This window comes from Rana temporaria, chromosome 1 (assembly GCF_905171775.1).
Source record: "Rana temporaria chromosome 1, aRanTem1.1, whole genome shotgun sequence".
Taxonomy (NCBI): Eukaryota; Metazoa; Chordata; class Amphibia; order Anura; family Ranidae; genus Rana; species Rana temporaria.
In genome coordinates this window covers 427,587,966-427,612,220 of record NC_053489.1, presented here as the reverse complement: position 1 = coordinate 427,612,220, position 24,255 = coordinate 427,587,966, and the positions used below count along the sequence as shown (strand labels likewise).

The window sequence follows — 24,255 nt, the reverse complement described above, 5'->3', positions numbered from 1 at the left end:
CTTCACCAACGATGGCGATGCCCGTGGCAATGCCACAATGTCTCCTGGGAGCTTTTGTCATTGTTCCCGGGAGACATTGCGGAGGCCTGCCGCGAGTTATCGAGGGATTAGAAAGAACTTGCTCAATGTTCTTTCTAAATCCCGCGATAACTCCTGGGAACAATGACAAAAGCTCCTAGGAGACATTGCGGAAGTGACGGAATACCCGCGCACACTACCCGGGCGGGCGATGAATCCACATATAAAGTAAGCAGCCAGTAACAAAGGATTACTATGGGAAATGTAGTTTTTCACTTATCACACAGAGGAGGGGGGCTGACACAGAGAAGGGGGGTGACACAAAGGAGGGGGTGACAGAGAGGAGGGGGTGACACAGAGAAGTGGGGCTGACACAGAGGAGTGGGTGACACAGAGGAGGGGGTGACACAGAGGAGGGGGGCAAGCTGACAGAGCAGATGAGACCTCAGGAGACACACATTGTGAGGCAGGACTCCAGGAGCAACAGGCAAGATTATCGAATCCACAGTCCAGCCCCGCCCCCGCCTCCACACGTGACCAGCACCAGCTCCGCAGGGCCAGTCACAGACCCACATGTCTGCTGCCCATGGCCCGTTCGGCAAATCACAGGGCATCCGCTGGCTCAGAGAACACCGCTGTGTGACAGTGATAGCGGCCACGGCACCATGCACACCACCCCTCTAGGTGTTGAGGCCAGGGACAGAGATCCGGCTGCCACTGGCCACAGGACAGTGGAAAGTGTGCCCGGGTTTCCAGTGGTTGGAAACCCGGGGAACAGGTGTCAGAACCCAGACTATCCGGGTCAAACCCAGACAGGTGGCAACCCTAGTGGTGTGTTTTATTGTTAGTATAGCATACAGATTAAAGGGGTTGTATAGGAAAAAAATGTATTCGCTAATTAGCTTCCTTTACCTTAGTGCAGTCCTCCTTCACTTACCTCATCCTTCGATTTTTCTTTTAAATGTCCTTATTTCTTCTGAGAAATACTCACTTCCTGTTCTTCTGTCTGAAACTACACGCAGTAATGCGAGGCTTTCTCCCTGGTGTGGAGAAAGCCTCTTGAGGGGGCGAGCAGGAGTGTCACGTACCTGATGGTGATGAGCCCGAATTGCAGAGGTCAGCCTCCCTTACGGCTCCCACTCGTGGCCCCCTGATAGGATAACAGAAGGCACAGGAGTAAGGAGTGGCACGGGTGCCTGGCGGGATCAACAAGAAGAGGTAGTGGGTCAGTCTAGTAGAAACTTCCTTGCAGGAACTGGAATACCGGAACTGGATCAGCTCAGCAGACAGGATAGGTCCAATAGACTGGATCAGCTTAGCAGACTGGAACCCCTCACCAGACAGGATCAGCTCAGCAGACAGGATAGGTCCAATAGACTGGATCAGCTTAGCAAACTGGACTGGAACTAGGACAAACTGGAATCGTTCAGCTGGACTGGAACTAGGACAGACTGGAATCGTTCAGCTGGACTGGAACTAGGACAAACTGGAATCGTTCAGCTGGACTGGAACTAGGACAAACTGGAATCGTTCAGCTGGACTGGAACTAGGACAGACTGGAATCGTTCAGCTGGACTGGAACTAGGACAGACTGGAATCGTTCAGCAGACTGGAGCAGACTGGATCAGCACAGAAAGTCAGACAGGCCGGTTCAGATATCGGGGCAGACAGCGAGGTACAGGGGTGCAGACAGAAGGGTAGTCAGAACAGGCCAAGGATCAGGTGCAGGCGGATGGCTGGAATAGTCATAGGTAAGCTGGGTCTTTCACAGGTAAGTCTCAGATCAGGTTTCAGATACTCAACGCTGTAGAGCAGACAGCAGGGATGGTGTGTGAGAGGCCGGCTTAAATACCCCGCCTGGCTCCAATTAGGCGTGTGCACCCGTGCACGCACAAGCATGCGTGATCGCAGCCGCGATCGGGAACCGCAAAATCTAAGTCGCCTGTTTCTGGCAGGATCTTCATGACAAGGAGTGTCAGGACACCCTCTAACACACAGCTCCTTTCTATATCTGCAAAGAAGAGAGTGTCCTGACCCTCCTGCTCGCCCCCTCCCCCCTCAAGAGGCTTTCTCCACACCAGGGAGAAAGCCTTGCATTACTACATGTAGTTACAGACAAGAAGAACAGGAAGTGAGGATTTCTCAGAAGAAATAAGGACATTTAAAAGCAAAATCGAAGGATGAGGTAAGTGAAGGAGGACTGCACTAAGGTAAAGGAAGCTATTTAGGGAAAAAAATAAATTCCTTTACATCCCCTTTAAATTATTTTGTTGTTACATCTGTGCTATATTTGTTTAATGCATGTTAATTTTATATGTGTCCTCGACACTTGACAATAAATGTTGCAGTTTATTTGTTAAAAAAAAGTAGTACATAAAATTATATATATATATATATATATATATATATATATATATATACATACATACATATATATATATATATATATATATATATATATATATATATATATATATATATATATATATATATATATATATATACATATACATATATACACACACACACATGCAATTGTTGGTTCTCACACTTTTTTTCCCCAGGACTTGACCCCTGCTTAATCCCAAACATATTCAGGGGGCATTAAAGCCTTAGAGAATAAAAAAGAACATTGTCATCTGCCCGGCTGACAAGGGAGGGGGAGTGGTGATAATGGATAAAACCTTTTATTACTCCCAACTAACATCCATGTTAGTTGATGACAATACATATCTGCAATTGGATAAGGATCCAACTAACAGCTATAGTACTGACTTATTTAATTTAGTAGATTATGGCTATTACATGAGTTCACCAAAAAAGAAAAAGCTTATCTATGTCCTAGTTTTAGCCGTGTTCCCACTGTATACACGACACAGTACCCAAAATACATAAGGATCCAGCTAACCCTCTAGCCAGACCAATAGTAAATGGCATAGATTCAGTCCCATCCCGCATAGGACAGTATCTGGACCATTTCCTCCAAACAAGCGTAGTATGCACAAAGGCATATTTAACCACTTGACCACTGTGCACTTAAACCCCCTTCCTAACCAGACCAATTTTCAGCTTTCGGTGCTCTCACACTTTGAATGACAATTACTCAGTCATACAACATTGTGCCCATCTGAAATTTCTGTCCTTTTTTTCCCACAAATAGAGCTTTCTTTTGGTGGTATTTGATCACCTCTGGGTTTTTTATTTTTTGCGCTATAAAACAAAAAACACTGAAAATTCTGTAAAAATAAAAAACATTTCTCGTTTCTGTCATATTATTGCGGAGTATTGCAGAGTATTGGGGGGTATTGCAGAGTATGGGGGGTATTGCAAAGTATGGGGGGTATTGCAGAGTATGGGGGGTATTGCAGAGTATTGGAGTTTTTGCAGAGTATTGCGCAGGGATGGATGGCTGGATCTGTGACTGCATTTGTCACAGATCCAGCCCACAGCAGCTGCTGTTGCTTCCGCTCTCCCCCCTCTTCTCTCACACTGTACCGATCGGTACAGAAAGGAGAGGGAGGAACCGGCGTCATGTCATGACGCCGGTTTGTTTACAAGTGATCGCTCCGTCATTTGAGGGAGCGATCACGTGGTAAACGGCCGCTATCAGCGGCAATTTACCGCGATCCGTGATGCGCCGGGTCTTCTAGACCCGGCGCTCACGGATGATTCCAAGAGCGCGCCCCAGGGGGCGCGCGAGTGAAGGATTCTGGGAGGACGTCCTCCCAGAACAACTCCACCGCGCTGTAGACGTCTTTTGTCTATAGCGCGGTGGGAAAGTGGTTAAAAGACACTACAAATTTCTTACAGCTGCTAAGGAATGTTGACATACCCAATGATGTTGAGAAACTGTACACGATCATCCAACGCAATGACGCACTACTAGCTCTTAATTGGGCATTTTGCAAAAGGGACGACATACCATATATCCAAAAAAAGTTTCTAAGGATGGTGTTGGAGTTTTGCTTAACACACAACTATTTTTGGTATGCCGGATATTTTAAAAGCAGGGTTCCAGCCGAGATTTTTTTTTTAAAAGTCAGCAGCTACAAACACTGTAGCTGCTGACTTTTAATAAGGACACTTACCTGTCCTAGGCGCCCGCGATGCTGGCCCCCCGAGGCCGATCCCTCATTCGTAGTAGGTCCCGGCACCTCCATCCTCACTAAGGGAAAGTCTTGCGTCTTCACTGCCCATTTCCTACTGCACATGCGTGAGTCGCGCTGCGTTTTCTTAATGGGCGGCTGTCCTCTGGGATACACACAGTTCCCAGAAGACACCGCGCTCCATTCCCCAGAAGACAATGCAAGGAGAACAAGAAAGAAGACCTGCTGCAGACTAGGAATAGGAAGATTAGGAAGATCTGCCTAGCAACCAAAATTTGTGGTAAGTAAAATTTTGGAGCATTTTTATGTAATTTTTTTTAGGGTGGACCTCCGCTTTAACAGTCAAAAGCGAGGTGTGGCAATGGGCGCAAAATTCGCCCCCAGTCTTGCCAATTTATCTATGAGCGAGTGGGAGGATAAGTGGATTTACAGTAACAGAAAAAAACTGGTCTTTTACCAACGATATATAGTTGACCTCTTTATGATCTGGCTCTGAAGGTTCTGAATCTTCATTGATAGAGTTCACAAAAATGGTTGAATACCAATACTAACAACATCAAATTGGAATTCAACTGGAGCAGAGACCTTATTAATTATTTGGACGTCAGTGATGAAAAGCGAAAATTGATAACTTACTAAAGCCTTTTTCAAAACCACCGAACGATTGGTGACCGAGTAGTAAAAAAAGTACTGGATCCCCCTAATAGGCCACAAATGTTTTGGGACCGTGCAGGTTTTTATGCCTGCCGAAAATGTAAATCTTGCCAACAGGTCAATACCCACATTAGGGGGCTGACAAGTTTTAGACCCACAGCTAATTGCAAGGACTTCCAAAGTAAGGAATTTATTTACTGTATGTCGACACATGTTGTGTACGCCCTCGAGGGTCCATGCGGTTTAATGTACATTGGCAGGACCAAGAGGACATTAGCAAAAAGGGTCTCTGAACACATATACAATATCACTATCGGATATAAAGACCATAGTGTTTCTTTGCACTTTAGACAGAAACATGACAGAAATCCGTCTGGCCTTAAATTTTGGGGTATAGACAAACTGTACCCCAATTGGAGAGGGGCCAATATAGTCTGAGAACTGTCCAAGAGAGAAACTCAATGGATTTTCTTGACTAAACACACTCAGTCCTAATGGGTTAAACAGATCTGGACTTGAATTGCTTTATTAGTAATTATTAGAATTGCGGTAAGGCAATTCAACCTATAGAGAAAGCATTAGTAGCAAAATCAACAACATTAATCATCTAAAATTGGGATATAACACACAATATACAGTAAGTCCACCTAATGAAAGTTTACAAATTCAGATTAACATAAGGCTCTTATAATAGCCTGGCGATCTAGGCCTTTGCATGTAAAACCCAACATTAATAAAGGGTCAATATCATATGCTATTGCATAGTGCCCAACCTTTAGGGATACCACATGGAGGGAAGATTATATGGCTTCATATAGGTTCACACTTAGCTGCTAATTTTAAAACAGTTCACGATTAGGAATAATAGACATTTTTAATCACATGTTTTTTTCCTCAGTATCACTAGGGTCAATGCCCAGATATATTGGGAATGTTATTTTTCATTTTTAGATACAATGTACATTTGTGGTCATGACTTGACGCTGAAATGCATAACATCACGCTGATATGCATAACATGAACTGAAGTGCATTGATTATTAAGAAGCTGTATGGTACATAGGCATTGCAGAATGCAATTATGGACATCAGTTTACCTTTTATTAAGCTTTATTTTTTGGATGCATAGTTGTATTAATCCATAATGTGTATGCACGGGAGGGATTGCCTGGTGTTGACGCTGGGTAGTCAGCTGTGCTTGCGAGCGATCGCATACCAAGAGTCTCTCCAGGGCTCGTTGCAGGTAGATGTGACACTCGTGTGATGTTGCAGGTAGATGTGACACTCGTGTGATGTATATGGGTAATTTCCCACCCAGTGTGCGATTGATCGGACGCACAGCTTCATATTAGAGGCGTTACCGGTGATGGCGACGCTCGGGTGAAGTATACGAACATTCTCCCGCCCCCAGTGGTACATAATAGATGAGCTGTGCCGCGTAGCCACGCCTTCCGACAAAGACGTGATGACGAAGCGCTTTAAGACGTGACTACGCGGCTCACCTGTCACTCACAGCAAAGCGTCATCCCGGGACACATCGTAGCCAGTGTTTTTTTAGAACATCGGGCGGTGGTGAGACAGACGACGTTGCTATTTCTGACATGCTGTTTTGTTCACACATCTTGTAAGCATAATTTGTAAGCAGGGTTTTTATGGTCACAATAAAGCAACAGTATTACACTATGCCAATCATTCCTTCATATCTTTTCATGTTATACCTGCAATGCTGAGCTTATCAAGACAAGGATTGTTGATGATCTAGTCCAAAGGCTTCAGGTGTATTGTGACTAAGAGGAGGTTACATGCTCATTTTTCACTTACCTCTGGTGAGTACATACACAAAGGGGTGCTCACGAGGTGCATCGGTGGCGGTATTCAGGCACCGAATGCTTAGGATATAAGAACTAGTTGTATACAACTCGGCACAACATTTTGCATTTCTTGCACAAAGTTTTTCACTGGATGTGTCTTTGATGCATACAACCTGTTGAACGTCACACTGTATTAATTTAACATGGACTAAATTGATATTTGCTGATTAATTTTGTCATGTTATAAATATCTTAACATATTGTACGCAATTGTTTAGCACTGACATTTTATATTGATTTTTCTTTTAGCGCTGTTAATGTTAAGACTATTTTTAATTTCACATATATTTATAATAGCATCTTTAGTGCGTCAGACTAATTTCCATTTGAGCGCAGTGACATGTAGTGTCTCTGATATATTACATTCACTTTATTACAGTGTTTATTTATTTATTGATATATTTACTTGATACAACATATTCTTTAGACATTTTAAGAGATTATATGCATACCCTGCTGGTATTGGATACCTGATTTTAACCCCCCTGTTCCCCTGTGGGCAAGCATCGTGTACACTTGTCACATCTATATAAGGCATGGCTTAACATTTTTGTTTGCGATTCCCATTGATGAACAGTACTTTATATATTATACAACTTATTTTATTAATAATAAGTTTTAATAATGTGTAACTTTTATATAAGTGGCAAGTGTTTACTATTACTGATAGGCGGCGCACATGTCATGGGCCAGTCCAGAGACCGCTAATCAAGATGGCAGACAACAGTGTTAGTGCCTTCATTGAACAATGCGTGGTGATGAAGTTCCTTGTGAACAAAGGTGTAGAACCCCCAGATATCTACAGAAGACTTCAAGCACAGTATGGCAATGAGACGCTCAGCCGCAGTAAAACATTTGAATGGTGTAAACTCTTCAAAAATGGCCGTACGTCCAGCAATGACAATCCCGGCCATGGTGGCTCTCAGCCCACAGCAGCCATTTCTTTGAACGCCTAATCCTGGATAATTGAAGCAGCAGTGATGCACTGATGACAAAGTAAAGCAGGCTGTTCTAGGATGGTTCAGGCATACTGACAAATCTTTCTATGCCAAAGCTATTCAGGCATTAGTTAAATGCTGGGATACGTGTATAAATGTAGCAGGGGAATATGTCAAAAAATAAATGCAGTTTCCACTCCTTGAAATGTGTTCTTTTAGTAAATAAACTCAAAAGTCTCAGTTTAACTGGAACGCCCCTCGTATTTAGGAGTAGCTAATGCAAAGGTTGCTTGTTTATGTGTTTTAAAGTTTTTGTAACAAAGAATCTATTTTATATTCCTTATTGTTAACATTATCACAGTTGCACTTGAACAGTCCCAGTCACAAACTATGTATTATAGTTAAGTTCAGAAGACAACAAATAAAGTATATAAATATATTTATATATTTTTTACATTTTGAATAAAGCAAGGAAGGATTAAAATCCCTGAATAGGAAGGGTGATATCTCGGGCATTGCTGCAGTAATGGTCGAGATATCATTTTTTAGTCCCGCCGATTTCTTCCATGTCAAAATAATCCTAGTGGCTATACAGCCTCTGAATTACTTTTACAGGTGGCAGAAGGGGGTCCCACCATCCTCCTTTATCGGGCTCTCCCGTGTGGCCAGAAGATCATTTGGTTCCTGGGTCACAGTAAGAAGAGCTCATGTTGTTCCTCCTACTGTGTGATGTCCAAAGCAACAAGGTTTTCCTCACTTCCGGTTTCATTCAAACAGAACTTTACTGGCTTGAACAAGCATTCGATCAAACCGATCTTGGTTTGATCAGATGACTAGGAGGGCAGAGGAGAGATATGGAGTCAAATAAATCTCAGATCTCTCCATAAAGAAAAGAGGACCTGTCATGGCCCATGCTATCACAAGGGATGTTGTTCATTCCTTCTGATAGCAATAAAAGAGCTAAAAAAATTGTAAAGATAGTTTAAAATAAATAGTAAAATAAAAAATGTTTTAAAGCGCTCCTGTTCACCTGTGCTTATGCCCAAATGCATGTAGGTAAACTGCGATCGCACCACACATGTGAAATATCATCGCCTCCTCTGTAACTCAACTGGTAACCTGTAAATTGATGACAGAACTACAAGTCCCATGAGGCATGGCAAGGCTGACAGTTACAAGCATGACTCCCACAGGCAGAGGCATGCTGGGACTTGTAGTTTTACAACAGCTGGAGGGCTGCCAGTTTGAGACCCCTGCTGTAAAGGCTTTTAAAGTGTCACCTATGGAGATTTTAGGTACTATAGTTTGGTGCCGTTCCACAGGTGGAAGCAATTTTTAAGTGTGACATGTTTGGTACCTATTTACTCGTAATATATTACTGCGTAATATCATCTTACATTTTTTTAACAAACAATTAGGTAATAAATTGAGCTTTTGTGCATTATAATTCAATAAAGTGTATTTTTTCCAAAAGGTTTGCATTTGAAAAACGACTGCGCAAATAGTGTGTGACATAAAAATATGCAACATCCACCATTTTATTCCCTAGGGCTTGTGCTTAAAGTATATATATATATATATATATATATATATATACTGTATATATATATATATATATATATATATATATATATATATTAGTGTTTGGGGGGTTTTAAGTAGTTGCTAGTATAAATTAAATGCACACTCAGAAACCCATCAATAACACTAACCTTCTTCTTAGGAGAGACAGCCTCTGGAGACGTACATTTTCTTTTCCTGGGAGATTGATCATTCAACATCTTGGTTTTGCCTTCATTTGGTGTCTTATTAACCATGCAATTACTTTGTATTGTGTTTTGCAGAATCTGACATGTAATGATATCAAACGGCAAATTGTTGTTCTTGTCATTCAAAGCTTTTGCTAGTTCGATTGTTTTCATTATCATCATTGTATGGGCCATTTTTCCTAAATCTTTCTTAGGAGAAGACATTAGAATTCCAAGGAAATCAGAAAACTGTCTGTAATTATGGTCCAGCTCCATGGTTAGGCTTCCATAGTGTAATGAGACAACCCATGGGGAAAAGTTGATGTATTCATGTATTGCTGAGTCGAGTTTAAAAACCATTTTTTTTAACTCTGAAAGCTCTGAAAGTTCTCTTGTCATCATTTGAAAAGCATACGCATAATTCACTGAATCTGAGCAGCTGCTGATGACTTCTAGCTCTGATTTTATGTCTACTATTCTGCTTTTGATTGTGTCAACAGCATTGGGCATCATGGTCCCAGTCACAAAGGAGGCCAGTCTTTGTTGAATTTGAACTAGATCCGATAACAGAGAGGTGTCATACCACAGTAATCCTCTTTTTGTTTCTTTTTTTTTCTGTGAAGCCATCACGCAGTTAAGAAAATGCAAGGTTTCAGATGTCATTGCTAGTTCAATATATGGTTCAACTGCTTCAGGCTTTATCAGAGTGGTAAGTGGGTCTTTTCTTTGAGTAATTTCCTTAACATTGCTATCTTTGATCAGGGCTTTTTCTATATCACATTCCTGTAAAATCTGAAAGTTTTTTATCTGGGAGTGTAAATGTTTTTGGCATTCACAAATCATTTGTTCTAACAAATCAGGTTTTGCATGAAGAGCTTGGTCTATGAACTTGCTAACAATGAACTTATCATTGTGAGAAGAGAGACTTTTGTGTGAATCTGGGATCTTATTCCACAACTCAGCATTGTCATCAGCCATCCAAGCTTCTTCACCAGGGACACAAAATACTTCATACAACTTTGATAAAGCATTGCTGTTAATCTGACCAATGATCTCATTTGTAAGAACTATCATTTTGTTCCCATCAAGTGCTTTCCTTTCCTTAAAAACCATCATTTTTGATGCATCAAACAGTAAGTGCTGAATACCAAAGAGTGACAAATTCATACTTTTAGACACCGAGGTCTTCAAAAAGTCAATTTTAGCTGAGATCATTTCTAGAAGACATAGTGCATGTTCCTTCTTTTCAGGTTCTACTTTAGGAAGTTGAATAAATCGACTTATTATTTCTAAAGTACTTTTTTGCAAGGCCACCAAATCTTCTACTGTGTCTCCCAGATGTGCTCCACAGCTGAAAGGTATGGAAAGGGAAAATGCGGAATAGTCACAATCATGCTTTAAAACATCTTCACATTCTTTCAATTCTCTGTTATATTTCAAGTAGACATAGTAGGAGCTGTTCTTGTCATCTATTTCCTGCAAAAAATCAGACAGCCTGCTACAAAGGCTCTCCAAAGTAGTAACTGCACTGTCATTCAGTTTTTCTTGAAATGCTGTATAGAAGTGTGATTGCTGCTGATAGCCAGCTTCGCCTGCAAGTAATTCCCTATACAGCGAACCATCATACCATAGGAGACTGCGAAACGTAGGCCTTCCCTCAATAAAACGAATGCGATTCTCAATAAACTCAGTTGTTTCTATCATCATCTGTAATTCAAGAAAAGCTTCTACGGCCTGTGGCTGTAAGGTACTTCTAAAACCATTGTTGAGATGGTTGGAAAACAACAATTTCCTGTCTACTATTACATCTCTCCAGGTACATTTCTGCTTCCTCTCAAAGGACTTAATAAAAACAGGGAGCATTTTTTTGCACAAGGATCGGCAGTCCAGTAGACTGTTTAGGCTGTCTGTCTCACTTGCATTTTGCAGAATCTTCGACAGTTTCCCCAATAACAATCTTGACACCTCATTTTTTTTTGCTGTGGTAAGTGTACTGTGCTTAACTTTTTTTCCTTTATGCTGATTTTTTTCACAAGCTGAATCTGTTTTTTTCTTGGATGTTTTAATTTTAGTATGGCATGAATGGTACTTCTTTGCATGCAATAACATTTTCTTGGTGCAGAGGAGTTCTTTTATGTCTTTTTTTACTTTTAGACATTTTTTTGTAAGAACCTCTTTCTTTTCACTTGTTAATTTTGGTGAAGAAATAGCTGGTACTGCGTTCTCTATTTCTGACATGCTAGCAATAGGAGAATTTGCAGCAATTCCTACACTATTTCTGTATTGAGGTGATGGAGGCAATTTTTTGGGTGAAGCTGAATTGCCAGAAGTTGCAGCCAAGGAATCATTTGCATATTTTCCAGTGAGTGCTTGAGTTGTCAGGTTTAGACATTTTCTGTCTTCAGAAGACCTTTGCGGATGTTTATCAATGACAGCAACCTTAAAAGAATGTGTACTTTGTAACAACTGCTTACCTCCACACTCTACCTTCAAACTTTTAGCTTGTTTTCTTTTGGTGTCCATTTTTTTGCCATTTTGACTTTTTATTTTAAAAGTATTATGGTTTTTAATAGCATGATTTTCTTGACCAGAGTTTCCTGTGGCTTGCAAGGACTCTGTAACGTTACATTTCCTTCCAGACTTAGCTTCAAGCTGCAGGGATTTTTGTACTCTTTTATGCGCTTTTCTTAGGTGAAGCATAGCTCGGTCTAGTCTTTTGGAAATTCGCTTGTTCTTACACAGAGGAATCTCACCTGACAACAATCCTAAAACCACCTTTATATTTTTTTCAGACTGAGAGAACTTGTTCATATTTCTAACAGATTTTTTAATAACTACTGAATGCCTCCTTGTGCTGCTGAGTTTCTTTTTCAGAATATTTGAATGAGACAAACTTTTCCTAGTTTTGATACAAGTCAAATTGTTATCATTAATGGCCTCAGATTTACCCTGATTTTGCGTTATTAGCTTTCCATCTAAATGGACACTTTCATTTATCCTGACACTATGAGATAGGAGCTCAGGTCTATTATCAACTGGCGCTTTGTAATCCTGGGACATTGAAGATGTTTTGTTAGCTACAGTCTCTGAGACATCACTTGTCTGAGGATTTGAAGGATCATCTTTTTTTGCACTGTTGTTTATGTTTTCTTTTACAGTCATAGATGAATATACTTCAACAACATTGTTGACATCCTGTTCTACACACATATAGTGAGAGTTTCTAATGGTAATTTCCATGTCAGGAAAGATCCTCAAGCCACTAGGCTCTCTCAATTTCCTTGAAGGTTTCCATAGCTCTGTTATGTCTTCTGCTTTCTCATTTTGTTTCCCAAAAATACCTTTCCAATCTATGCGGCTTTCTAACTCTATCAAACACTGCAAATCACGTTGCATGTCTCCAAATGCATTGTATTCTGTTAATGACTTATGCACACTTGATTTCTCTGTCTGTGACATTTCAAATGAATCATTACAATGGACATTTTTGCAAATTAAATTTGAATCAGAATTCTTCTTAACCTCCTTATCTTCTTTGGTAGTACAAAGTCCAGTACATGGTAAACTACTTTTACTATTTAGTTCATTTTCAGTTGCGTCCTTGTACACTTCGTGAATTGGAGCTGGGAAGGATCTGTGTTTTTCAAATGCATGTTTTCCATTAAGATCATTAGTCAACTTGCTCACAGCATTGTGTTTGTCACCATCTTTCATTTTTTTAGGAGAAGCGGCAGGCACTATCTTGATGGACTTTTCTTTCTTGTGTAAAGACTGTTTTTGCACTTTCTTTTCAAGAGATTTCTTCATTGGACGTTTCTCTGCAGCTTTGGGGGATTTTGTATTAAGGCAGGATGAAGAATTAGACAGATGCTTTTGGGGACTTGTATGATCTACAATCTTTTTAGCTTTCATATCAGGATTTGATATACAGGTTTTAGGCTGAACACTTTTGTCAAGTTGTCTTTTGCTTAATGGTAAAAACGTCTTTGTAGGTTGAACTATACCTCTATCTATGTGATGTGGTTTAGTTGTGGCAAGCTTACTTCTGTTACCATTAGAACATACTTTCTTGTCTTCATCACAGATTGAGTATTGATTATTTTGCAAAGTTCCTGTTTGTGTAGTAACTTCAGCACTCTTATCCTCAGTGAGTTTTCCTGAAGAAAAACATTCATTACTGTTGCTGGCATTTAGAACAACTTTTAGAAGTGCATCTTTCTGCTTTTGATTTGAAGACATGTCGCCACTGTCTTTAGACTCTCCTTTATTTATTCCAGATGATAATACTTGGCATTTACTTTGAAGTAGATGGTTCTTGTCATTTACTTTAGCTGGGATTTTGTTAATACTTCCAGGTGGGGCAGATGTTTTTTCCAGGGATGAATTCAGTTTTGTGGGCTCTTCATCTTTTGCAAGACCAAACTGATTGTCACGCAGTGTTTGTGACCCACCATATACACACAGTTTTCCAGAAAGTTTTGAGTTCTCCTTTGTGGATAAACAGTGCAAAGACTGATCATCTGCATCTTCCACATTTTCCGCAAGAGTCACAAATGATGACTGTTTCTTCTCTGTCTTCATTACCGATTCTTTTACCATACTACGACTGTCATCAGAAAGGCGTACTTCCTCAAAACTTATATATAGTGAGGTTTTACTTACAATATTTTCCCAGCTCTCTCTTTCTTTTATAAGAGCTTCATCTTTGTTGGACACTTCATTATCAAAAACACATTTGGATTGTCTTTGTTGCTCTGTAAGATGCTGATCACAAGACTTTATGTCTTCTTTTTCATCCATGTTCCTAATTTCCTGCTCATTCATGTAGTTCTCATCTGAAAAACGTGCTTCTTCAAAACTTACGTATAGCGATGTTTTACTTCCACTGTTTTCTAATGTGCCCAGATTCTCTTTACTAGGCTCTTTTTCTTTTAAGCTGGGCACTTCACTTTCAAAAACAAGTTCTTTTTGATTTTGCTGTCCTAAAAGATACTGTCCAGTGAATTTAACAACTTCTTGTTCACACCTTTTTAAAAGTCTAGGATCTTTAATACATTTTGATGAAATCCCCAAAGAAGATGCAATTAGGCTCTCTAGAGACATAGAGAAATGATTATAGGGCATGCTAAAGTTTGGAAGAGCAATCTGGTTCTGAAACACGGGTGTAGGAGGAACATGATGCCTGTTTAAAACGGGTAGATTTTGGACTTCATTTTGCAAGCTACTGTTTTGAGAAATTTCTCTTAGAGAAGGTTTGGTTGCTGGTGTACGAACACTGTGAAAGATAACTGTAGCATCTTTGCCTTTCCCTATTCTTTGGGCCACTGTGCAATTTGCCAAGGCATCATTTCCTAGGGAACAAAAACATCATCAGTAATAAATCAATGTTTTAAGGAACATACTGTACAGCAAAAAATAAAGTGGTTAAGTAAATTCAATGGCAATCCAACTATGGAACATATAAACAAAAATCCTTTTCTCTGAGCCTATTACGGGACAGAGGAAGTCCTTAATTTAAAGGGGCATTAGACACTGGCATACAAAAAAAACTGTAGACCGGTCCAATATAACCCCTCTTAATACCAGCATGCCTTGGCTTTGTAGCAATACAGTACCAATAGCATGATCAGAAACACAGGGGAGTGGGACCCATGTAACTCAATGAACTCCAAGAAAAAAGATTTTAAGATGTGTACAAAAATCCTACATTTTGTCTTGTTCATTGAGGAACACAGGTACAAGAAAACAACAGAAAACAATAGAGAACTAGGGACTGTCCGCAGCTCAAAAAAAAAAGTTGCCTGAAGGACCTCCACATGGTAGAATACTAGAAGAATACTGAATAAAAGACCAGGAACATATTACAAACATAGGAAACAGCTGCATGATGCTGAAAAGTCTAATAAGCACTCACAGATCTAGTACAGTGTTCTTTGATAAGGTAGGGTGAAACCTGATTCTTGAAACCATAAGCTTAGGTGATGGTCTGTCTGAGCCACCTAAAGAGGGTGAAACAAGAAGCCGGAGCTTCTGGTACAGGGTACATACAGAATTACAATAAGTCTTCCTGAAAGAAGCAGTGGCTAAGAAAAGTATAAAGGAGAAATTAATATCTTAATGAAACAAGCCACATGCTCCATATTTTAGAAAAATGTGAAGTTTCCTTTTTAATCAAAGATTTTTACTGCACCCCTTATTTTTACCACATCCCAAAAATTCACAAAAGTCTTAGCAATCCTCCAGGCAGGCCCATCATAGCCACCATGGACAGTATTACATCTGGTCTGTCCAAATATATAGATTTTTATCTTCAGCCAATAGCTCAAGGTTTGCCATCCTATATTAGAGATGGCACACATCTGCTTGAACAACTAAAACCCTACTCCTGGAATACTGACTACATGTGGATGTCTTTAGATGTAAGTTCTCTTTACACATCCATTCCCCATCCATAAAAGTGTTCCACTAAATCTATACCTCAAATATGTCTATTACCATTACATGGCATGTTCCAATGCAAAAAAGCTTTATGCAAAACTTGTAGTTTTGTGCAGCATGGTCAGATGTATTTCTCCACTAAAGGAAAAACGTACATCAGCGAATTTTACAATTGCTCTTCTGACCATGTTGTATATTGCCTATTACCTATCCATTTATTATTAGGGTTAAATTATACATTTTCCCTTTTACCAATTGCTTATTTTTGTCACGGTTTTTTCCCTTCCTATTTACTTAGCCATTATTACCACTTTCTTTTCTCAACTCCAATATTAGTTCACAGCACTTTAATTGCGAGCCTAGCCGCCCCCCCCCTCACCCATTTCACACATCACCTTCACTTAATTGACCTTTATCACTTCACAATAGGCTACTCCATTTAGATCAATATGCCTCGATCCTTGGCCCTGATCCTATGTATCTGCCCTAACACCAGTCCTACATTGCCTTTACAGTCCCTATGACCAACTAGTCTTTGCTCTGTGACCATCTCCTCATATGTTTTACCCACATTAGGTAATCGAACATTGGGGGGATATACACCTCCCCCCTACATTGTATATTGCTTTGTTCATATCATTTTTTTTATTTCATTATGCTTATTTTTATTTTGCTACTGGCAACCCTCGGTGGCTCAGTGTGGCCCGTTGCCGTCCGGATTGTTCCCCTGCGGTGGACCGGTGTTTCTCCTGGCAGGGGTGACCCTCGTCACCCCCTCTTGTTCTCCCCGAGCTGGGCTCATGGCTCCGTAGCTCGGGCCGAACGCGCATGGGCGGTAGCGTCAATCACGCACCCGCGTCACGTGGAGAAACTGACCTGGTTATGTCACACACGCTGCCCTCCGGCAGCGTGTCTGGCATCCCCAGGTTGGGGAGCTCATTTAACGGGCCTCTGCCCGTGGATGAGCACGCCAGGATCTCTCCATGGATATGTCCATTATGCGGGGTAGAGGCTGGAGGCTGCTACTAACCTGTGAGCGGCTCCCTATAGGTACAGCCCTGGTTCTTATTGGCACTTTCGCCATGTAAGTCTCCACTGTAACCACCATTGCAATCCCCTTGTTTTTACCCATAGATGCTAACCAATCTGTTTCCCACAGTCATCTGGTTTGCCATATCTATCTTTAAACATACCGTTTACCCACTGTATGTTTATTTACCATTGCATTCGGTTACCCCCTACCTCCATCATGCCTCTACCCACGCAGTACTATTTACTATCATTTGTTTTGGCAATCCATCCCCACCTATCGGTGAGCCCAATTTTTTATTGTCTCCCGTGATAATTCATCTAACCTAGGTGATGGGCATTTCCCCCCCCCCTTTCCCCTGCCCTTCTCACACTTTTCTCCTTCCTTCCCTTGGTGCCCCCCATTTTCACCCCTTTTTATTCACACCCCTTCACTTCCCTCCCCCTCCCCTTTGTCCTAATTCCACTCTTTTTCCCTCCCTTCTCCCCTCCCCCCTTCTCCTTATTCACACCTGCTCCCCACCCCTTCACATCCCTCTCCCCTTCTTTCCCTTCCTTTCTCTCCCCCCTCCCCTTTCGTTCCGCCCCTCCCCCTTGTCTCCTCCCCCCCCCCCTTCCCACCTCACCCCTCACTCCCTCTTCCCACCTCACTTCTCACTCCCTCTCGCTTCCCCTTCACTTGGTGGTCCCCTCCATTCCACTAGTGCTCCTCGCCTTAACCCTTATTTCATATTATGCCCCCCCAGAAGATCCTTGCATATTCCCCCCAGTCCACCGCACAGGGTAAATTGCTCCGGCGGGTTGGTGCCACGCATGACCACCATATATGGCGGGTAAGCCAGTTCCAATCAAATTCTAATGTCTATATTAATCTTCAGCTGAATTATTGTCCACCAATTTTCTTGTCTTATTTTTCATTGTATTGTTTTGTAGAATGATTCTCCTGAAGAAGTGGTCAAACCACGAAACTAGTCGAGACTCAGATCATTCCATATGGTTGTAAATTACAGAAACTGCCTTGAGTTATCTTAGGCCTCTGTTTTTTCAATTTTAATCATGTATTTATTGTATAATCTTTTATGTAATACATTTTCCTTTTAAATTATATGTATGCTATTTTTACTGTACCAAGACAGTCCTTAAATTTTAGGGGGAGGGAATACTATTGGGCCAACTTCAGCTACTGTCCCTCTTTCCCTCTTGCCCCACCCTCTTCTGTTGTTATATACTTTCCCGGATGATGGTACACCCCTACTGATTACTACCCTATGTATAGGAGGCTATACTCAAAATTCTTGCACAAACCTGACTCTGAATTGTGCTAGGAGTCAGATACTGGTCCAGACCAAGCTACAGGAAGAAGAAAATTGTTCCACAGAGAAACTCCTGAGGTGGATAGCCCGAATCTCACATCAACAAAGTATGCCTTTCATGCCCAATAACAGACCTTACAGGAAGTAGACTCCCTAGCTTACAGAATTGTAGGAATAACAGATTTATAGATGTCCCTTTCCCTTAGAACCTGGACTGTGAAGCAGAATGGCAGATTGGTCTTTGGTACAAAAAATTCCCAACGGTTAGGTTGGGCTCATTAGGCATATGACAGAAGTCTTACTAGGTCAGTGTACCAAAAACGCCTTGGCCAGTCTGAAGCAATGACAATTACTGGACTCTCAATACTGTGAAGCAGACGAGGAAGAAATTTCAGGAAAGGCATAGATGTACTGATCTCACAAAGCCACCAGAGCATCCACAGCTTTCACTAGAGGTTCCCTGTACCAACAGAGAAAACCTTTCCAGTTTGTTATTGAACTTGGAGACCAGGAGGTCCACATCCGGTTGCCGTTCACTTGCTCACTGACTATGCTTCTGCTTGATCCCTACCTGCTATATCTTCTGCTTGACACGGATGAGCCCATGTTATCAGCCAGAGTGACTTGCTTCTGTACTAATCCAGCTAGTCGGTGGAAGCCTCTCTATTGCTATAGTTACTGGTCTCCATTCAGATTGAAAATTCAGATTCAGAATATTTTATTGATCCCAACCAAAAAGAAATTACTAAAATACAATTACATTCAACAAGACAACACAAAGGCACAACAATAAAATTACCAATAACAGCAAACCAAATGATTAGTGCCGGTTCACACTACAGAGACTTGGGATCCAACTTGTGTCGCCCCAAGTCGCACGACATGAGAAATTCCATTGAAGTGAATGAGAGCCGTCTTAATGTACACTACTGAAGTCGCTCCGACTTCAGAAAAGGTTCCTGTACATTCATTCCATTGAAGTGAATCAGAGTCGTATTAATGTACACTACTGAAGTCGCTCCAACTTCAGAAAAGGTTCCTGTACATTCCATTGAAGTGAATGAGAGCCGTCTTAACGTACACTACTGAAGTCGCTCCGACTTCAGAAAAGGTTCCTGTACATTCCATTGAAGTGAATGAGAGCCGTCTTAATGTAGACTACTGAAGTCGCTCCGACTTCAGAAAAGGTTCCTGTACATTCCATTGAAGTGAATGAGAGCCGTCTTAATGTACACTACTGAAGCCGCTCCGACTTCAGAAAAGGTTCCTGTACATTCCATTGAAGTGAATGAGAGCCGTCTTAATGTACACTACTGAAGTCGCTCCGACTCCAGAAAAGGTTCCTGTACTACTTCAAGGCGACTTCTAGGCAACTTGTACCCATTGATTTCAATGGAAGTTGCCTCCAAAGTCGGATCACTGTCTTAACTGAAGCAACTTTACAGGAAGAGAAAATACTTTTGTCAGGCAAACCCCTCCCTCCCACAGAGCCGATTATTGTTTGATTGGCCACTGGCAAAGTCGCCTGTCCTAGAGGCAACTTGAAGTCGCCTTGTAAGTCGCGCTGAAGTTATCTCGCAAAGTCGTGCTGGAAGTCATGTTGCCCCTGTGTGAACCGGCACTTACTGTACTGTAATCAACAATACTATCCTATTCAAATATTACATAGAGTAAATAACGCAGATTGAAAACAAAATAACAGAAAATCAAACTACCAACATGCAAATATTACACCATTTTCGCTAACATAACTCAAAAATCATTACACATAGTTAACCTAATATCAACATAATAATAAAACGACATAAAAAATCTGGATCATAAACAAGATTAAATCCTCAAATCCAGCCCTGTGTCGCTCTGTGGTGCATCGTGATTGTAAGAATCAATCACTGAAGTTACTGCTCAGACAGACCTGCATATTGGTGAGTGGGTGGGAGGTGTTGTCCAGGACTGAACAGACCTTGGACAACATTCTCCTCTCCAACACTGTTGTTAAGACTCCAACTCCAATCCAACAACATCACTGGCCGCATACAAGAGAGCCACCACAGACTCATAAAACATCTTCAGCATTGTTCGGCAAATGTTAAAAGATAAGTTAAATGTCAAAAAATAGAGGTGGCTCTCGCCCTTCCTATAGAACACTTCAGTGTTATTGCTACAGTCCAGCTTATTACTATGTGCAACTTTAGATACTTGTAATTCTCTACTACATCCACTCAGACGAAGTCAGGGGTCATTGGTGCCTTCCTCCTCTAATCCACAACCAGCTCCTTTCTCCTTGTCACATTTAAATACTGATGATTAACTTCATACCATGTGACAAAGTTCTCCACCACAGTCCTATACTTAGTCTCTTCCCCATCCCTGACACATCCCACTACCGAAATGTCATCAGAAAACTTCTAAAGATGGCAAGACAGTGTCTGGTAGCTGAAATCAGTGGTTTAGACAGTAGAGGATAGAGAACTGTCCCCTGTGGAACACCAATATTGGGTACCACCCTATCAGACACACAGTCTTGCAAATGCACATACTGTGGCCGTCCAGTCAGGGAGTCTACAATTACACAAGGAAAACATCAACCTGTATCGCTGCTAGCTTCTTGCCCAGGAAAACCGGCCTGATTGTATTAAAGCAGAAATGTAACACTCCCATTGGTTGTGCTCTCAACCAAAATGTCAAACCATCCAATGGCTGGTGTCATAACTAATCACATGTGCAGCATCATGGCAGTTGTAGATTAAACAGAGACAAAGATGGCAGCTTCCTTGGCTGAAAACGATAGGCGGGTTTACTTCCACTTCAAAAGCACTAGAGAAGTAAAAAAAAAACATGAAAACATGACACGCTGGTTTATCCAGATGTGCATACACGCGATTTAGCATGAAGATGACAGCACCCTCAACTCCCAGTCTCAGCTGGTAGGCAACCTGCAATGGTTGATTAACTTCATTTAAATACTGATGATTAGCTTCACACCATGTGACAATGTTCTCCACCACAGTCCTATACTTAGTCTCTTCCCCATCCCTGATACATCCCACTACTGCAAAGTCATCAGAAAACTCCTAAAGATGGCAAGACTATGTCTGGTAGCTGAAGTCAGTGGTCTTAATGTTTACTTACCATGGGCTGTAACTGACCTTTCTCCAAGGTCTTCATGATGTGGGAGGTCAAAGCCTTCCTGGTGTGGAGAAAGCCTCTTGAGGGGGAGGGGGCGAGCAGGCAAGTCAGGACACTCTCTACTTTGCAGATAGAGAAAGGAGCTGTGTGTTAGTGGGCATCCTGACACTCCTGCTCGCCCCCTCCCCCCTCAAGAGGCTTTCTCCACACCAGGAAGAAAGCCTTGCATTACGGTGGTGAGTTACATTTAAAAGCAAAATTTAAGGATGAGGTAAGTGAAGGAGGACTGCACTAAGATAAAGGAAGCTATTTAGGGGAAAAAATGTTCCTTTACAACCCCTTTAACTTTGCAAGGCCCTGTTTACTTAAATACAGCGTATGATCCAGTTTTTTATTCCTGATCTCCCTATCTCAACTCTATATGCTGCTGTTACCAACAGGAGTTGATTCTTAGACCACAGATTGAATGATGCTATCCCCCAGCGTATCCATATAACCCCACCCACTCTTTCAAGGCTTTGGTTAACAAGCAGTAAGGAGGTTACAGAGGAAAGTGGGAGGGACCTGTGTCCTGTACTGTACTCAAAGACATATCAAAGTCAAATTTCCTATTATCTGAATCAAACAGGACAGGCAAGACACAGGAATTCATTCTAGGACCACAAGGTGTCTCCCAATAAGTTGAGGGGTGGGGGGAAAAAATAGCAGCAATAGACCCACAGGAAAAAATATAAAATAAAGGTCAATGGAGCTAAACAGCAGTGGTTGAAATATCCACCTGGCAAAATACGGTTTTGAAAACTTGAACAGAAAATCAGGTGGTGGAACTGATGTCAGGAATAATGTCAGAATTAGACCCAGATGCCCTAAATCGTACAAAGTCAATGGAGGAGCCTGGGAACAAGTTTTTATATCAGCTGAAAGGGAAAAGTGTGAATACCAACCTTGGGTCAAATAGTTCAAAGTTTTAGGAGTCTTATAGTAAATGTCTCCAAGGCACCGTGGCATATGAATGTTCAGGGTTTGATTAAGGGTCTAAGAAAATAGCACCACCAAATATGGTAATTTTTTCAGCAATGAAAGGACTATATCGATGTGTAAATAAATAGAGAATATAACCCATCACTTTGCATTTGCAAAAGACCACCTGGAAAAATAGGATTTTTTGTACTCACCATAAAATCCTTTTCTCTAATGCCGCGTACACACGATCATTTTTCGGCATGAAAAAAACGTTGTTTTTAAAAAATGTCATTTAAAATGATCGTGTGTGCTTCACATAATTTTTCGGGTTCTGAAAAACGACAAAAAAAATTCAAACATGCTGCATTTTTTAACGACGTTTTAAACAATGTCGTTTTTCGGGTTGTAAAAAATGATCGTGTGTGGGCTAAAACAACGTTAAAAACCCGCGCATGCTCAGAAGCAAGTTATGAGACGGGATCGCTCGTTCTGGTAAAACTACCATTCGTAATGGAGTAAGCACATTCATCACGCTGTAACAGACAGAAAAGCGTGAATCGTCTTTTACTAACAGGAATTCAGATAAAGCAGCCCAAAGGGTGGCGTTATCCACATGGAACTTCCCCTTTATAGTGCCGTCGTACGTGTTGTACGTCACCGCGCTTTGCTAGAGCATTTTTTAAAAACGACCGTGTGTGGGCAACGTCGTTTTAATGATGAAGTTGGAAAAACGTTGTTTTTTCTACATGCCGAAAAACGTTGTTTTTTTTTCATGCCAAAAGATTATCGTGTGTACGCGGCATGAGTCCATGGATGGACACAGCTCCTTAAATCTTGACAAGTGGGTTATGGAGAGGACTAGGCAGAAACATGTTAGATAATTAAATACATGTTACATTAACAGAGTTGAACAGCCCCGCCCAGGGGGCGGTCCCTCCAGACATAACCCTCCTCACTGCAGCATGAAGCCTCAGTTCGTAACAAGCCGTACAAACCTAAAAAGGAGGGGTGGGTGCTGTGTCTCCGTCCATGGACTCAGAGAAAGGGATTTTATGGTGAGTACAAAAAATCCTATTTTCTCCTATCGTCCATGGACGGACACAGCTCCTTAAATCTTCACAAGTGGGACGCAGTGTCAAAAACCAGGGGTGGGAAATATATCAGTAAAACCAATTTTAACTTCACCCCAAAACAAGCAGAGCTCCTCAACGGAGGAGGTGCAACTTTAAACAGCCGCCGGCAAAAACTAGCGGCTGAAAAAAGCATCAGAAGATGCACTCACAGCAACCATGAAAATTCTGGAAAAAGCGTGAACGGACGAGCAAGTCGCTGCCTCGCACACCTGTGAGATCTGTGAGACCGACGCATTATGTCGGAAAAACCCCAGGAAGCACCAATTGCCCTGGTCGAAAGTGCCGTGACCGGAAAGGGGGGCCCGCCCCTTAAGAGCATAGGCATGTATGACGGCCTGCCTGATCCACCGAGAAATGGTGGTCGACGAGACCGCCAGACCCTTTTGTGGACCAGACACCGACACAAAAGAGAGTCAGAACTCCGAAACGGAGCCGTAGCAGGCTGGTACACCTGCAAAACGCGTACCACGCCTAAGTATTAAAGGCAACCTCCGTAGGATGCGCCGGCCGAAGATAGAAGAACAATGTCCTTATTACGGCGAAAGGCCGAAACCACCTTCGGAAGAAGGGGAGGTCGCGGGCGCACCATCACCTAATCCTTATGGAGGATCAAGCATGGCGGCTTGCAAGACAAGACCGCCAACTCAGAAACCCCTCTAACAGAGGTAAAGGCCACTAAAAGGACCACCTTCTGAGATAAGAGAAAATCTCTCTGATGTTTCCAAAAGGAGGGTTCCTGAAGAACCGAGAGCACCAAAACTCAAAACTCATGGGGGAAGAGATAGGCCAAGAGGAGAAAGTATATGACAAATCCCCTGCACGCAAAAAGGGACCCACCAGGGAACGGGCCGCAAAAAGGCCACTGAAAGAACACAGCCAAGGTTGAAATCTGCCCCCAGACGGTGCTTTAAGCAAT

At 41.7% G+C, this 24,255-nt stretch overlaps 1 protein-coding gene across 1 annotated transcript in view; it reads right to left on the bottom strand.

Moving 5' to 3' along the window:
• Positions 1-14,880, bottom strand: part of TEX15 (testis expressed 15, meiosis and synapsis associated) — a 61,663-nt gene extending 46,783 nt beyond the window's left edge. The window contains exon 1 of the mRNA XM_040343390.1: positions 9,299-14,880. Within this exon, the coding sequence (XP_040199324.1) occupies positions 9,299-14,458 (5,160 nt within the window). The 5' untranslated portion in view covers positions 14,459-14,880. The remainder of the gene's footprint in view (positions 1-9,298) is intronic.
• Positions 14,881-24,255: the final 9,375 nt, after the last annotated feature.